Source organism: Pyrus communis, chromosome 3, assembly GCF_963583255.1.
Source record: "Pyrus communis chromosome 3, drPyrComm1.1, whole genome shotgun sequence".
NCBI lineage: Eukaryota > Viridiplantae > Streptophyta > Magnoliopsida > Rosales > Rosaceae > Pyrus > Pyrus communis.
The window spans coordinates 25,905,247-25,918,704 of NC_084805.1; the positions used below are offsets into that span (position 1 = coordinate 25,905,247).

Below are 13,458 nucleotides of genomic sequence, written 5' to 3' on the forward strand. Positions count from 1 at the left end.
ATTCTCCTTATAAGTTCGTTTCTAATAGATGAAGTTCTTAATATATTCTTAAATTTAATAGAAAGAAAAAAAAGACGACATTAGTAAAAATGATAATAGTGCAACACATTGTACGTTTGAAAATTAAATAAATTAATATGAGATTTCAGAGCCTAAATTTAAATTTTTTTGTCATATATAAACAAAGAAGGCAAAATGGGTCAAACTTTAGTAATAATCAAATTACTTTCCTCCCATTAGAATTAAAAAAAAAAATTAAAAAAATCACAAAAAACCACGCACATAGTGAAATTGTGGCTGGTTACATTCATTATTCAAAATATATTTTAATAAAATAAGTAATATTAAAAAACAATAAAAGAGTGAAAAAAAAAAAAACAATCATCATGTAGCCATGTAACAAGAGACTAGTCGTATATAAAATTAGCATTTTTTTTTATCTCCTAAAAATAAAGTTAGCACCTTAAAATAATAAAATTTTCTATATCTAACAAAAAATGTCTCTCTCTAATTAGAATGTTAAAAATAAAAGTATTAATTTAAAAAAGAGAAAACTTGATATAGGTTCAATTTTTTAAGTCAATAGTAGGAATAGTCTAATTTATTAAAATAAGTCCAATTCCTTAAATCTTATTATTTTATTATCAATAATTATCTCTTAAATGATAAGATTTATTATAAAAAAATCAAATTTCTTCTTAATTATCTCTTAGATTATTTATTTATTTTGTTCTTTATCCCGCTTTAAACCCCATTTATAGATTTTAGTTTTTATTTTTATAATCAACCTATATCATAGGTTAATTATATTTATCTACCTATATGACAGATTCTTTTTTATAATCAAGTAAGATTCATGTGTCTTACTTGTAGATATATTATAAGTTTCATATCTTACTTATAGGTATGATATACATTCATATATTTGTTTGAGTTAGAGTAGAATGATTTGCAGATAGATTTATGTTAATATATTATTTTTTTTGTTATAAGATATTAATTATAATTTTTGGGGTTGAAAATTCATAATATTAGAAGATTTTAATTGATTTTTAATATTTTTAGAAAATATAAAATGAGCATTAAAAAAATAAATACATATAATTAGGTAATTGGACTCACTCCTACAAACCATCTATGTTTTTGGACCTGGATCTAAAAGCCCCTTTAAAAAAATTACTTAAAGATTCAGAAAAATTAAAGATTCCAACATTGTGGGCATTATTTCTTTGAAATTAAAAATAACTATGAAATCAATATTTCAAATAAATTACAAAATAAATTTGAAAAACTCAATTATCACATGCGTTAAGGTGACAAGAGGCTAGTTTTATATACACCATATATTAACAATAATTATAACCCACAAGAGGCTAGTTTTATACATTGTTCTAAAAATTCTCGCCTAATGCCTAGACTGCGAGAAGCGGCTGGTCACCTCCTCGATTAATGCCTAGAAGTTTCAAAATTAAGAAAGGACACCTAGACCTGCTGAGGCGCTAGCCTAGCCTGCCCAAACCCTCCTAGACACATGCTTAGGTTGCGACTCACTTAGATAGAAAATAAATAACTTCCCTTTTGCATTTTATTGTTTTTAATAAATTATAAGAGACTTATTGAACACTTAAATAAACACACATTATATGTTTGCTCCCCATGTTTTCATTATGTTCCAATATTTCATAATATATATATATATATCATTATATTTTCTAGTTTGTGATGAAATTATATATATTTTAAATGTAAACGTACATTTATTTACACGAAATACAATAGATTTACTTAGATCCGCCTAATTCGCCTAGCACCTTGCATCTTTTAGAACATTAGTTTTATATAGACCATATATTAACAATAATCATAATTCAAACTTTTATTCACGATTTAACTCAAATTTATGAAATTTAAGTTGACCACTTTTTTTATTTTTTATTTTTTTGCACAAAATTTATGTTGATTATTACGATTGGGAAATTGTTACTGTTTCCACAAGCTGTGATCAGCAAAGACACTGACACTCCTGATGATCAAATCCACCAATCACCCATCTTTTTCTCTGCGCTTCTGCTCCTCCTCCTGCCGTTCCGCCGCCCAATCTTCGCCTGCTCAGCCGTCGCAGGACCTCGCCACCTGCAAGCACGCGCCCGACCCCACAAAACACACCCTGAAACACTGTTCACAGTGTGCTTCCTGTTTTACTCGTCTTCTTTTCCAAGCAGGCAAGCCACTTTGCTACGGATCTTTCAAATTGAAATTCCTCTCCTTCAACCTTTGCATGTTGAATTTCACATCAACAGCATCTCCCTATAACCTAGGAGCTTTGTTCGGCTTCAAGCTTTCCGACGGTAATTGGACGATTCCTCCAACGCCCGCCATCAAGGTTAGTCTCAAACGATTCCTACCTTATTGACCTATTGCATCTCAAAATCTGCTTCAAATTTGTTATTTAATATAATTGGTTAGTCTAATCCAATTTAACGATTAGAAATTTCGGCTGGGGACGGGGACTGCAATTTCATCTGCTCCAAACAAATAGATTCTTTTTAATTTGAATTTAGAAAATTATATTCGAATTTGTTTTACATCTGATTCTGTTGGATTTAGGGGTTGTGTTTACTGTTTCCTGGCCTGAGTTGTAAATAAAGAAAAAGAGTGATTTTTTTTATCTTAAAGAGTTCATCATGATCATGCACACGAGTCTGAGATTATCAAGTAAGATGCCCGAGTCCTCTTGCATTCATATAATTACATTTGTGAGCTGCTTTGCTGGGTTTTTGTGGCATATGAAGCAGGGCTCTTGTATATTACGATGCAAAAAATTGTTTCTTTTTCTATTTTCCCTTTAAAAATGGAAGGTAGAAAAAAAAATTTATATTTTTGAAGGATTCCCTTTTGTTTCTTCATTCCATTTTCCCAAGTCCTCACCCTTACCGGAAAGCAAAAGCCTTTCGATTCCCCAATCATGGGATGGGCCGTTGCAATCACTCTTCTGATCGCCGCCGCAACGCTGATCGTTACTCGCCTGCTCTACGTATTCCACCGAACCGGCAAACCCCACAAGCCCAGCAGCTCAAAAGGCTCAGCTCCCCAACCCCTCAGCACCCTAATCGTTTTGGGCTCTGGAGGCCACACGGCGGAGATGATCAACCTCTTGTCAGTCCTTCAAAGAGACAGATTTGCCCCTAGGTTCTACATCGCCGCCGCCACTGATAACATGAGCCTCCAGAAAGCTCGCCTGCTGGAAGAGAACGCCGATGAGAGTTCGAGCTCGCAGTTCATGCAGATCTACCGTAGTAGGGAAGTGGGTCAGTCTTATTTCACCTCTGTTTTGACCACTTTGATTGCTTTGGCTCATGGGCTCTGGCTAATGATCAGAATCCGACCCCAAGTGGTAATCTTTTCGCCTTTTCGGATTTTCACATTTTCACAATTTGTTTCAGTTGATATGAGACATTGGAGATTAAATTGTCGATGATCAGTGCTGTTGGTGTTGCAGATTCTGTGCAATGGGCCTGGGACTTGTGTTCCACTTTGTGTAATTGCATTCATATTCAAGGTTTGGATTGACCCTTTTGAATCTGTTGTCATTTTTCTTTGTTAAGTCTTTTGCCATTTTGTTCTGTTATGAATTTCGGGACCTTTTCGATATGTGCAGGTTGTGGGGATTCGATGGTCGTCTGTGTTTTATGTTGAGAGTATAGCAAGAGTGCAGAGGCTCTCCCTGAGCGGCTTGCTTCTTTACAAGTTACGGATAGCGGATCAATTCTTTGTCCAGTGGCCTCAGCTACAGAAGAAATATCCCCGAGCTCACTATGTTGGTTGTCTCATGTAGTTGATCTGATTCTGCTGCTGCTATGCGTGCTCTAACGTCCAACTTTTCACAATGTAATGTGCGTTTCTCAAGGTTTTAACTTCTACAGTTTATTTTGTTTTGTCGACCATAGTTGCCAATATTTTAGCTTCTTACTAATTGAAGAAGAGACTGATATCATTGCATCGATGAGGAAAGTGTAAAGATTGTCGAAATTTATAGTACTTTTTAGGACATACCTGAGATCAAAAGTTATGCATTACTGGGTTCAACTTGTAATCTTGTATGCTAGATAATTTAACAGTGATCGCATTCTGGTTTATCGAAACTAGGCTTTGTATCTTTACCTTTTAATTTCTCTATCCTTCTCCTTATGTTATCGTTGAATAATATTACAGCTAGAACTGGAATGAAAGGCAAGCCAGAAGCACTTATGACATTGGAGAATAAAGAAGACACCTCAAAAATCAATCCAATGAATAGCGTTAGATGGTGATATACGCACCACCAGGTAAAATCTCTGGGCTGAGAAATTAACTGGTATGAAACACATATTTGGATTACCATCGAGGTAGCTTCATGTATGATTTATTCATCAATAAAATAATTTTTTATTTATTTTACTAGCATACAAATATAATCTATCTGTGAACTCCTCCATTGCAGATATGTGCTATAATCCTACTGCTACAGAGTTAATACATCGGAACGATTTTCCGATTTTATGCGGAGAAGCCATATAAAAACATGAAAACTATAACATCTTTCTGCACATATAGAAATCGACTTACCTATGTTGTGGGGTTGTTGCCTTTCATCAGGACAATTGGAAAGCTTGTAATTCTGTTCTTTTGCATATAAAACCAGAGATGATCTACAAACCACTCTTTTAAAAAACGGCCCAGGCGGTGGGCGGTGGTGACCCGAGGTGTTTTCTTGCAAATCAGTTCGAAAAATCAGATGGGCTCTAGGCGGGCTAGGTGGTTTTTTATTTATTTATTTTTTATTTTTTTGAAAAAAAAAAAAAATCTTATTGTACATGTGTCATCCTATAATACTCCTTACAATGGTTATGTGGCATATATGCTTAATGTGTTTTTAAAATTTAGACTTGTTGGATACTCTTTTTGCATTTTATCATTCTTTTATTATCTTATCCATAAATTTCATGTAAGTGTCAATATGCATTTATTTACAAGATAAACAAGAAATTTACCTAAATTCGCCTAGGTTGCCTAGGCGCTAGCCCGCCGCCCGACTAGCGCCTAGTGTTTTTTAGAACCTTGCTACAAACAGACCTCTGTATTCAATCATTTAAAGCTTTAGGAACTTCAACGTTCCTGGAATTTCTTTTCTTCGCCTTGGACTTACGATCTTCGATGTAGTGATGATACGCGTAGGAAACAAATCCCCAAATACCCAAAGCCATGGCTATTCCCTTAATTCCACTCATTTTTTCGTGGAAGAAGATCACAGCTAGAACCGGAACAGCAGGCAAACCCAAAGCACTTATGGAATTGGAGAAGAGGGAAGAGGCTTCCAAAATCAAGCCTACCGTTCCAACTGCAAAAAGCTGCCATGTTATTGCTGTCCATGTCACATTCATCACATAGGATATCTTCCCTAATTTATACCCCTCCATCTCACCCTTCAAATGCTTCCACTCTCCGCTAGCGAAAAGTCCGACCGCGGTTACACAGGTTGCGACCGTATTTTCACACACTATCAGGTCCATGACCGCTCTAAACGTCCCCCGTTTTATAACCCTTCTGAAGGCAAGCTGAGTTAGGGAAAGCAATAATCCGGCTCCGGCTGATGCCCCTAAGGTGCATATGAACCCAATTGCATACTTTGCCTTCGATCCTCCACTTGGATCATCGTCTCCAGAGTCGTCTTCACCTTGGAACACGAGGAGAGTGGAGGAGATGGTGAGGAGAACTAGAGAATTGACAATGTAAGAAGTGAACTTTTGCGCGTTGAGGAAGAAGGAGAAAAACGCGTTGAAGGCCAATTGAGATGCACAAATGAGGGTAAAAGTAGATACAGGAAGGTAAGATAGTCCTACGGAATACAAGTAGCAGTCTAGGGCTATTAGGATGCCAAGAGAGACATATACTGATGCGAGAATTTTGGTAGACGGTGATTTTGATGGGATAGGACTATCTTTGGGGATTGGATTATTTCTGCTTGCTGGGATGCAATAGTAGGGAAGCATGATTGGAAAGCCACAAATTTGTACTACCGTTGCCAACCAATTACTTTTGGCGCCCTTGTCGTAGTACTGTCTTCCCAAGAATGTTGCAATTGACTGGCCGGCAATGACAAGGAACGAGTAAATGGCGATTCTAATCCACCAGTTGACACTTTTGCGCTGCGGTAGCAGTGATCGGTCGGCGACATGTGTAGGCCCTGATAAGTTTGCTTCACTTTCTCCATTTCCTTCCTTAACTATAAGAACAGAGACTTACAAGGATCAGTATTGAAACTCATGATAATAACAAGGTTGGGATTTTGTAGAACTCTCCCCCCATAGCCACCCCAACTTGTAATTTTTATGACTCATAAATTACAATAAGAATATAACTCACTTATCATAATTTGATTCTTTTAAGACATATCATTCGAAAGTTCTTGATAAACTGGCTCATAGCGTTGTCCAGGTGAATGAACAACTAGATATGCGGCCAAGAATCCCCGTGCATACTGAATAAACTTTATATCAGTTGCTCTATATACTCAGAAAAGATCATATTGAATAGAAGTAGACTTACCCCCGATGCTGAGTTGAAGTTCTTGAGCTTCTCCCATGTCAAAGATGAAAATACTCACAATGGAGAGAGAGAGAGAGAGAGAGAGAGAGAGAGAAGTCACTCGCATAAGTTAAAGTAAATGACATGCATGCAATTTCGGAATAGATATTTCCAATTGAAAGTAATAATAGCTAGCTTGTATTATTGTTGCTTATTTATATTTTTGTATCCTCAGAAACTGCAAGTTACAGACGGTATCATCACATTCATGAATAATAAGACGTACCAAACTGGATCATTCGCCTTTGTTTGATACACGACTCTACCTCTTTTCAGGCGGTTAATACATTGGGATTTGGATACTCTCCTGAGCCTAAGGAGATGATCATTCTAATCAAGACATGTGGATTGTTAGATTTTTATTCAATAATTACAAATAGAGAGTTCAATTAAAGTTATAATCCACGTGTCATGATCAAGATGATCTTCTCCTTGGGCTCAGGAGAGGATCCAAATCCATATCATTGAAGAAACAAGATATTCACACTTCACTATTTAGGCCCCGCAACACGTGCGTATATTATGAGCACTGTTTGTATAGTATAGCATACGTGGTAAATAAAGGTCACCTAAAGTTTTCAGTTTCAAAGATACATAGTAGTATTTACTTACTTGAAACGAAGAATCATCAAATATATTTACTCCTTCTGAAAGCACTGTGAGAATATCAACCTCCAAAGTTGGCCTCTTCTAGGTAGTAGACTAGTAGTTGATCATGTTCTGAGATTCACTTTTCGAAATAGGATCCTTTTTAATTCTCTTTGTAACTATTCAGATGATCAATTAATCATGTTTGTTTATTGTACATCATGCAGTTAAAAATTATTTTAATTTTTAATTTAAAATTGAATATAAATAATACTTAACAAAACTGATCGCACGATATACAATGAATAGATACGATTGACTGATTTCTGAATCTCCACAAAAAGAATCCAAAGAATCTCTACAAAAAAAAATCCAAAGAGGATCCTTGTCCTCACTTTTCCAACTAGGAATCATCAAATGTATATCCTCCTTCCGAAAGCACTAAAAAAGAATATCAACCGCCAAATTTGGCATCTTTTAGGTAGTGGACTGGTAGTTGATCATGTACAGAGCTTCACTTCTCCAACTCAAGAAAAATCACTCATTAATTTTCAAGACAACAGCTTGTAGACTTCTAGGGTTCATGCTATATGTCAAATCTTGATTATTGCAGTGAATAATAAATCACAAAAGAAATCTGCCAATCTTTGCTTCCAGCTGGTGCAATATTTTTTATCATATGCACCGGAGATAATTCAGCTGTAATCATAGTCTTGCCTTAATGCAAACAAAGAATAATGTCCAGAAGATTATTTATATTTTGTAAGCGTGGTTGTTCATGGTTGTGCTTATTTTCTATTTGTACGTATCAAATAATTTACAAATGTGGTAAAAAAAAAAAAAGCAATCTTCCTACTTAAAAAAAAAAAAAATTTATATAAAACTTGCAAAGTGACTCAATTATTTCTCAATATTTATTTATTTTATACTTGCAAATTGACTTTCTATCCAAAAGAATAATAATAAATAAATAAATAACATCGTGATATTCATAATTTCATGAACAATGTCAAGTCATTATCATGCCTAGCTAACCTTATCCAATAATTGATGAAATTTCTACTAAGATGGCTACAATTGTTTGTAGTCATGGGTCCATGGCTTACTAGTTCATCAACTACTAGCTACCACCACAAAACATCATAATTATATCATAGACCTCACAATAGTAGTGAGTTAAAGTCAGTTTGACAGATTTTACAACCATGCAACAACATACGACGCGTATTACATACATACAAATCTTAGATTAAGTAGGATTCTGTATCACTATATTTGTTTAATTACGTCTTGAAATGCAAAAGCAAAATCCCTTCAATTATTTCCATTTTTGTTCTCTATCTTGGACTTAGGATCATGAAGGTAGTGCTGGTAAACATATGAAATTAATCCCCAAATGGCCAAAAACAAGGTCATTGCCTTAATCTCGTCCATTTTGTCAGGCCATCTCCAACCGAAGGGTCCAGAGGGGTGAGCCTGAAAACCATCTACAACCGAGGGTTAGGTCAGAGGGCTTGTGGAATCTGAGAAGGCCCCACGAAATCTGAAAGGGTCAAAAGGCTGGCCAGAAAATACACCAATCCTGTCTGATATAACCGACAAGAATGCTTAAACTAAAATTTGAATCCAACGGCTAGTCACCTAGCCGTTGGATTCAATTTTTTTTTTAATTCTTAAAAATTCTATTTTTTTTCTTCCTATAAATACCTAAGGTATTCATTCACCATTCCTCACAAAAATTTCACCATTCCTACACCATTAATTTGTAGTTTTTAAATTTATTTGTCGTTTTTAAATTTAAGTTGTAGTTTTTAAACTTAAGTTGTAGTTTTTAAATTTAAGTTGTTGTTTTTAAATTTAAGTTGTTGTAGTTTTTAAATTTAAATAATAAATTATGTTTGGCCGTATGGCCCTCGGTTGGAGATGGTTTTTTGTGACAGGGCTAAAACGAGCCATATGGCCATTTGGTCATCAATTGGAGATGGAGGCAAATATGACTCTATATTGTTCATTAAAATATTAATATCTTGGAGGACCATATGGCTAAAACGAGCCCTCTAGTCAACCCTCGGTTGGAGATGGCCTCATGGAAGAAAATCACAGCTACAACTGGAACAACCGGCAAACCCACAACGTTAATGGCATTGGAGAAGAGAGAAGATGCCTAAAAACCAATCCCACCATGCCAACATCAAACAGTTGCCATATTATAGCCGATCATATCAAGTTCATGACATAGGATACCTTCCCTAATTCGTACCCCTCCGTCTCGTTCCTCAAACCCTTCCACTCTCCACTACCGAAAGGTCCCACCAAGACGGCGCAGGTAACAACAAGAGATTGATACACAATCATATCCATGACCACTCTAAATGTTTCCCTCGTTGTAACTTTTCTGAAGACGAGCTACGAGAAAGCGTTAATGAGTATTCAGCTGATGCGCCAAGGGTACATATGAACCTGATTGCATACTTTGCTTTTGATCCTCCACTTGGATCGTCTGTTGAGTCACCTTGGAGCACGAGGAGGGTTGAGGAGATGGTAAGGAGGACTAGGGCATTGACAATGTAAGGGTTGAACTTTTACGAGTTGAGGGAGAAGGAGAATAGCCCGTTGAATGCCAATTGGGATGCACAGAAATGAGGGAATAAGTAGAGATGGGAAGGTAAGATCTTCCAACTGAGTACAAGAAGCAGCCCAAGGCTATTAGAAGGCCAAGAGTGACATAAATTGATGCAAGGATTAAAGTCGAGGGTTCTTTTGATTCGGTAGTAGTACTAGTACTAATGTTTGTGGTTGGATTTTTTCTTTTTGTTGGGAAGAAATAAGATGGAAGGAGGATATGGAATGCAGCAAGTTGCACTAGGGCTCCCAGCCATTTGCTTTTGCCTACCTTTGTCGCGTATAATATTGCCAACAGCATTGCAGCTGATTGGCCGGCGATGACAGAAAGGGTATAAATGGCCATGCCAAGCCACCAGTTGAAGCTTCTACGCCAGGGAAGCAGTGATTGTTCGTGAACATCTGTACAACCTGAGGAGTTTGTGTTTTATGTTAGGGAATTTCGGCTTCAACTTGTACACCAGAAATTTAACAGTGATCCCATTCTAGTTTATCGAAACTAGGCATTCTCCTTATTAGTTCACACTTCCATTTGATGCTCTTCTGTATATATGTGGGACTCGTAATGTTTCAAAATGTTACTGTTTCTTCATACTGAAGGCACAGCTCTAATTCGTAAATCCAGCATGCGGATTGATAAAGTTGGATTAGTTATGTTTAATGTACACACGTTTGTTACATTCAAACTTGTGGATTAGTTTTAGTGAAACTCCTATAACATTAATATATGACAAAACTTGTGTCCAACAAAAAGAAAAATTGACAATATGATCCGATAACTACTGCAGAACAAAAAACTGAAGTTATAGTGTCTGTCTTATATAACTCCTTGAAGATTATGAACACAAGTTCGGATTAAACTTCACGGTGAAGGAAAATGGCCAGAACTTTTACTGATCATTGATGGAACAAAAAAGTCTAGGTGAATTGGTGATGGATGTCTAGTTGTCCATCTTATTACTCGCTCAACAGTTGACCTCTTCCGGTAAAGGAATCGTTGAAATTTCTCTTACATGTTTTGTTTCAGCCCTGGACTCTGAATCATCGAGGTAGTGCCGATAGACATGTATATGAAGCAATGCCCCAGAGGGCCAACAAGGTGGCAATAACCTTTATTCCGTCCATGTTATCATTGAAGAAGATTACAGGCTTTACAGCTAGAACTGGAATGAAAGGCAAGCCGGAAGCACTTATGACATTGGAGAATAAAGAAGACACCTCAAAAATCAATCCAATGAATAGCGTTAGATGGTGATATACGCACCACCAGGTAAAATCTCTGGGCTGAGAAATTAACTGGTATGAAACACATATTTGGATTACCATCGAGGTAGCTTCATGTATGATTTATTCATCAATAAAATAATTTTTTATTTATTTTACTAGCATACAAATATAATCTATCTGTGAACTCCTCCATTGCAGATATGTGCTATAATCCTACTGCTACAGAGTTAATACATCGGAACGATTTTCCGATTTTATGCAGAGAAGCCACATAAAACATGAAAACCAGAGTGAAGATTCTTAAAGTGATGTGGGAGGGAGGGAGGGAGGGAGAGGGAGGGAGGGAGGGAGAGAGAGAGAGAGAGAGAGAGAGAGAGCATTCAAGTGGAAAGCAATAGCCTTTCATAAGCACAATTGGAAGGCCTGTAATTGTTTTCTTTTGCATTAAAACCAGAGATGATCTACAAACAGACCTCTCTATTCAATCATTTAAAGCTTTTGAAACTTCAACATTCCCGGAATTTCTATTCTCCGTCTTGGACTTACGATCTTCGATGTAGTGATGATACGCGTAGGAAACAAATCCCCAAATACCCAAAACCATGGCTATTCCCTTAATTCCACTCATTTTTTCATGGAAGAAGATCACAGCTAGAACCGGAACAGCAGGCAAACCCAAAGCAATTATGGAATTGGAGAAGAGGGAAGAGGCCTCCAGAATCAAGCCTACCATTCCAACTGAAAAAAGCTGCCATGTTATTGCTGTCCATGTCACATTCATCACATAGGATATCTTCCCTAATTTATACCCCTCCATCTCACCCTTCAAATGCTTCCACTCTCCGCTAGCGAAAAGTCCGACCGCGGTTACACAGGTTGCGACCGTATTTTCACACACTATCAGGTCCATGACCGCTCTAAACGTCCCCTGTTTTATAACCCTTCTGAAGGCAAGCTGAGTTAGGGAAAGCAATAATCCGGCTCCGGCTGATGCCCCTAAGGTGCATATGAACCCAATTGCATACTTTGCCTTCGATCCTCCACTTGGATCATCGTCTCCAGAGTCGTCTTCACCTTGGAACACAAGGAGGGTGGAGGAGATGGTGAGGAGAACTAGAGAATTGACAATGTAAGAAGTGAACTTTTGCGCGTTGAGGAAGAAGGAGAAAAACGCGTTGAAGGCCAATTGAGATGCACAAATGAGGGTAAAAGTAGATACAGGAAGGTAAGATAGTCCTACGGAATACAAGTAGCAGTCTAGGGCTATTAGGATGCCAAGAGAGACATATACTGATGCGAGAATTTTGGTAGACGGTGATTTTGATGGGATAGGACTATCTTTTGGGATTGGATTATTTCTGCTTGCTGGGATGCAATAGTAGGGAAGCATGATTGGAAAGCCACAAATTTGTACTACCGTTGCCAGCCACTTACTTTTGGCGCCTTTGTCGTAGTACTGTCTTCCCAAGAATGCTGCAACCGACTGGCCGGCAATGACGAGGAACGAGTAAATGGCGATTCTAATCCACCAGTTGACACTTTTGCGCTGCGGTAGCAGTGATCGGTCGGAGACATGTGTAGGCCCTGATAAGTTTGCTTCACTTTCTCCATTTCCTTCCTTAACTATAAGAACAGAGACTTACAAGGATCAGTATTGAAACTCATGATAATAACAAGGTTGGGATTTTGTAGAACTCTCCCCCCATAGCCACCCCAACTTGTAATTTTTATGACTCATAAATTACAATAAGAATATAACTCACTTATCATAATTTGATTCTTTTAAGACATATCATTCGAAAGTTCTTGATAAACTGGCTCATAGCGTTGTCCAGGTGAATGAACAACTAGATATGCGGCCAAGAATCCCCGTGCATACTGAATAAACTTTATATCAGTTGCTCTATATACTCAGAAAAGATCATATTGAATAGAAGTAGACTTACCCCCGATGCTGAGTTGAAGTTCTTGAGCTTCTCCCATGTCAAAGATGAAAATACTCACAATGGAGAGAGAGAGAGAGAGAGAGAGAGAGAGAAGTCACTCGCATAAGTTAAAGTAAATGACATGCATGCAATTTCGGAATAGATATTTCCAATTGAAAGTAATAATAGCTAGCTTGTATTATTGTTGCTTATTTATATTTTTGTATCCTCAGAAACTGCAAGTTACAGACGGTATCATCACATTCATGAATAATAAGACGTACCAAACTGGATCATTCGCCTTTGTTTGATACACGACTCTACCTCTTTTCAGGCGGTTAATACCATTGGGATTTGGATACTCTCCTGAGCCTAAGGAGAGAATCATTCTAATCAAGACATGTGGATTGTTAGATTTTTATTCAATAATTACAAATAGAGAGTTTAATTAAAATTATAGTCCACGTGTCAT

At 37.0% G+C, this 13,458-nt stretch overlaps 3 protein-coding genes and 1 pseudogene across 6 annotated transcripts; 1 reads left to right on the forward strand and 3 right to left on the reverse strand.

Moving 5' to 3' along the window:
* Positions 1-1,983: 1,983 nt before the first annotated feature.
* On the forward strand, positions 1,984-11,084 carry LOC137730051 (UDP-N-acetylglucosamine transferase subunit ALG14-like). Of its 4 annotated transcripts, none has more exons than XR_011068077.1 (4): positions 1,984-3,394; positions 3,500-3,559; positions 3,659-3,893; positions 10,992-11,084. XR_011068077.1 is itself a non-coding variant. In XM_068469118.1 (4 exons), the coding sequence occupies exons 2-4, from the start codon at positions 2,966-2,968 to the stop codon at positions 3,833-3,835; spliced, it is 666 nt and encodes a 221-aa protein (XP_068325219.1). In that variant the 5' UTR covers positions 1,984-2,383; positions 2,922-2,965; the 3' UTR covers positions 3,836-4,136. The 4 variants fall into 4 exon arrangements, 2 of the variants coding, with proteins under 2 accessions (XP_068325219.1, XP_068325218.1); XR_011068078.1 differs by having other exon boundaries at positions 3,659-3,888; positions 10,992-11,047; XM_068469118.1 differs by lacking the exon at positions 10,992-11,084 and having other exon boundaries at positions 1,984-2,383; positions 2,922-3,394; positions 3,659-4,136.
* Positions 4,995-6,721, reverse strand: LOC137730257 (purine permease 21-like). The gene is made up of 2 exons (XM_068469317.1): positions 6,586-6,721; positions 4,995-6,262 (listed from the first exon to the last, which is right to left on the reverse strand). Exons 1-2 carry the CDS (start codon positions 6,689-6,691, stop codon positions 5,121-5,123), a joined length of 1,248 nt encoding a protein of 415 aa, XP_068325418.1. The 5' UTR covers positions 6,692-6,721; the 3' UTR covers positions 4,995-5,120.
* Positions 8,527-10,255, reverse strand: LOC137728511 (purine permease 21-like; annotated as a pseudogene).
* Positions 11,085-11,461: 377 nt separating the features above from the next.
* LOC137728512 (purine permease 21-like) lies at positions 11,462-13,044 on the reverse strand. Its single transcript, XM_068467279.1, has 2 exons — positions 13,008-13,044; positions 11,462-12,699 (listed from the first exon to the last, which is right to left on the reverse strand). The coding sequence occupies exons 1-2, from the start codon at positions 13,042-13,044 to the stop codon at positions 11,543-11,545; spliced, it is 1,194 nt and encodes a 397-aa protein (XP_068323380.1). The 3' UTR covers positions 11,462-11,542.
* Positions 13,045-13,458: the final 414 nt, after the last annotated feature.